At 37.1% G+C, this 2,500-nt stretch overlaps 1 protein-coding gene across 7 annotated transcripts in view; it reads right to left on the bottom strand.

Moving 5' to 3' along the window:
* LOC125034787 (E3 ubiquitin-protein ligase hyd-like) overlaps window positions 1–2,255 on the bottom strand; it is a 34,510-nt gene extending 32,255 nt beyond the window's left edge. For 2 of the 7 annotated variants that reach the window (XM_047626760.1, XM_047626756.1), the window contains exon 1: window positions 2,026–2,253. In XM_047626760.1, the coding sequence (XP_047482716.1) occupies window positions 2,026–2,087 (62 nt within the window). In that variant the 5' untranslated portion in view covers window positions 2,088–2,253. Of the gene's footprint in view, window positions 1–2,025 lie in introns of all 7 variants that reach the window. The other 5 variants (XM_047626754.1, XM_047626758.1, XM_047626757.1 and 2 more) reach the window with 4 other exon arrangements.
* Window positions 2,256–2,500: the final 245 nt, after the last annotated feature.

The raw sequence follows: 2,500 nt of genomic DNA, 5'->3' as shown, positions 1-2,500 counted from the left end.
ACACATGCAATTCCTACAATTCACACATGAGCATTCAGAAGAATCTCGAATTTTATTCTATTCAGCAAGTTTTCACCTCTTTAGATCTAGACCATACAAGCTTCACTTAAATCGGTAATTACAATCCTTGAACAGAAATCATTATTCAATGTATTTGAATGAGATAACCATAACAAAGATTAACTCATAGCCGATGGGAACGGCAAGTGCACACATAACTACCCACTGAGTTTAGTCTAGAAATTGTGTATACATAAATGGCTCCACAAGTGCTTAGCCACCAGGGAGTCCATTATTAGTCATACCGATCGCACCTTTTTATCGCTTTCCTTGATTTTCTGGTATATACTTTATATCTCATATTCTTATTAGTATAGGAAATAACCTTATAATAGCAGCAATATTAATAGCATTAAAAAAAAAAAAAAGACATTTTCCCTAAAACCCAAGGAAAGTGGAAGTCAAGTAAGGCTACATAGGTCGAATTGACTCCTTGGTGGCTGAGCACTTGCAGAGCCATCTATGCGTAAAGACATTTCACAAAACAGAACTGCAGTGAACATTACATGTTCCTAGTGGCATTGAGTTAATCAAACCTAATGATTCCAAATACATTACTCAACTGCACAATCCCTTAGTCTTAGAGACAAGAATTTTTACTAATTTGTGAAATAACTTCTCGGCCATATGCAACAACAATGTAAATGCAGGAATATCATTCCTTGATAATAACACATAACCAATTCTACAGAAACATCATTACATAACAGACAGCTACACTTCCCCCATCGTACAGTGTGAAGTTAATGTGTTTCACTCTGGCCTTCGGTTTCCAGCAAAGGACAAAAAACTTCCAAGTATAATCAGGTATAATCAGGCAAGAGCTTGGACTGATTCCTTATTTGAAGTTAAATTGCCTGGAAAACATACAAGCTTCATTTAATCAAACACTAGCATTGGGGCATTGTCGGCAATTACAAGATGCACAGCTAGTCTCTGGCAGGTGTTGGGGCATCTTCGAGATCTCAACCTAAAAATGCTTTAGGTAAATTTTCACCACAATGCCTAGAGAATATATGAAACACAATCTGAACCAATTGAAAGGAGGCCACGATTATCAAGTCTACGGATCTATGCTCATGCGGCTAAGTACAACGATACCACAGCCTATATGCTTCAAGCTCCAGAAAAAAAAAACTTTCGAACACAACAAAGCATGATGTTTTCCTGACCAATAAGGAACGAGTCCAGGCTCAAGCTAGCCCAATATACGAGGGAGGTTTTTTAGCTTTTGCCAGAGTGCGGAGCGTGGAGATTATTTCAATGCTCCGTACAGTTCCATTTCAAACAATTACAATGCCTTAGAATTCATTAATCTATTAGTTTCACGTACTGTTTACCCTGTACTGACTAATGTCCCAAAATGTTGTGTTTCGTATTTTCTTCGTTTTATCCTAGGTCAATGTCAGCTTTGTAGGGAGACAATTCTAGCAAAAGATATTATCTCTAAATAATGTAATGGTTTTCTCATAAATTCCTTAATCAACATGACTATCCGTAAAAAAAAAAAAAAAAAAAAAAAAAAAAAAAATTAAGCAAGAGTAGAATAATTAAGAAATTAAATAAATGCTACAACTTTGGTAAGTTTAATCAGGATTCCGCAAGTCATCCTTTATAATTTCTAATAGTAATAGACTGAATGAAAATAATTTATAGATTTTCTCTCTAAAATAGGAAAAAAAAAAATCCATATGAAAATCTCTTTAAAAAAAAAATACCGACAGAACGAAATAACAAGCAAAAGCCGAAACATTAGACTATTTCTCAATTTTCCTTCTCCTTACCGCCAGTTCATTGCACAAAATCACAGCGCCTTAACTCTAAGGAAGCTGATGAAAAGAGAGAGGAAAAGAAACACGAAAAAATTAAGAAAATGGCGATGAAAACATGTTGCTCGTCGAGGAAAATGTTGATATTGCCCAAAACCCAGACCAACTTTTTTCCATTTTTCATGGCTTTTCTCACCTTTCATTGAGCTGATCTTCGGTCCCCGGCAGAGGGTGGATGACGCAGTGCAAAGAGGTCATCTTGGCGATACACTAGACCCTAGAAAGACCCTAAAAAAAGGTGGAAAAGTGTGAGTCAAGCATATTGTCTGCACGAACTTCCATCCGCCATGTTGTCTTCCCCCCGGACGGTTTTCGGGAAAGCGGACTCTTGTTTTGTCTCACTTGGGCGGGAGTCTGGGTGGATTTTGGGGGGTTTCTTTGGATAATTGAAGAATCTGTCTATGAGTGGTGATAGGTGGTAATGTGTGTGTTTTTTTTGGGTGTTTGGCTTTATGCTCCACACGGTACTTGGGAAAAGTTCTTTTTGCCCTAGAACGTATTCAATTTTCTCGGTAATTTCGGTTGGAGGTTTCGGCATTTATTCGTAATTATATACGAAAATGTTTTTATTATCATTACTTTGGATGGTACTAGCCCGTGGTATGTGGCAG

The sequence above is a fragment of the Penaeus chinensis genome, chromosome 18 (assembly GCF_019202785.1).
Source record: "Penaeus chinensis breed Huanghai No. 1 chromosome 18, ASM1920278v2, whole genome shotgun sequence".
NCBI classification, from domain to species: domain Eukaryota; kingdom Metazoa; phylum Arthropoda; class Malacostraca; order Decapoda; family Penaeidae; genus Penaeus; species Penaeus chinensis.
Note: the sequence above shows the minus strand (reverse complement) of the source record. Positions and strands in the feature narration are given on the sequence as shown.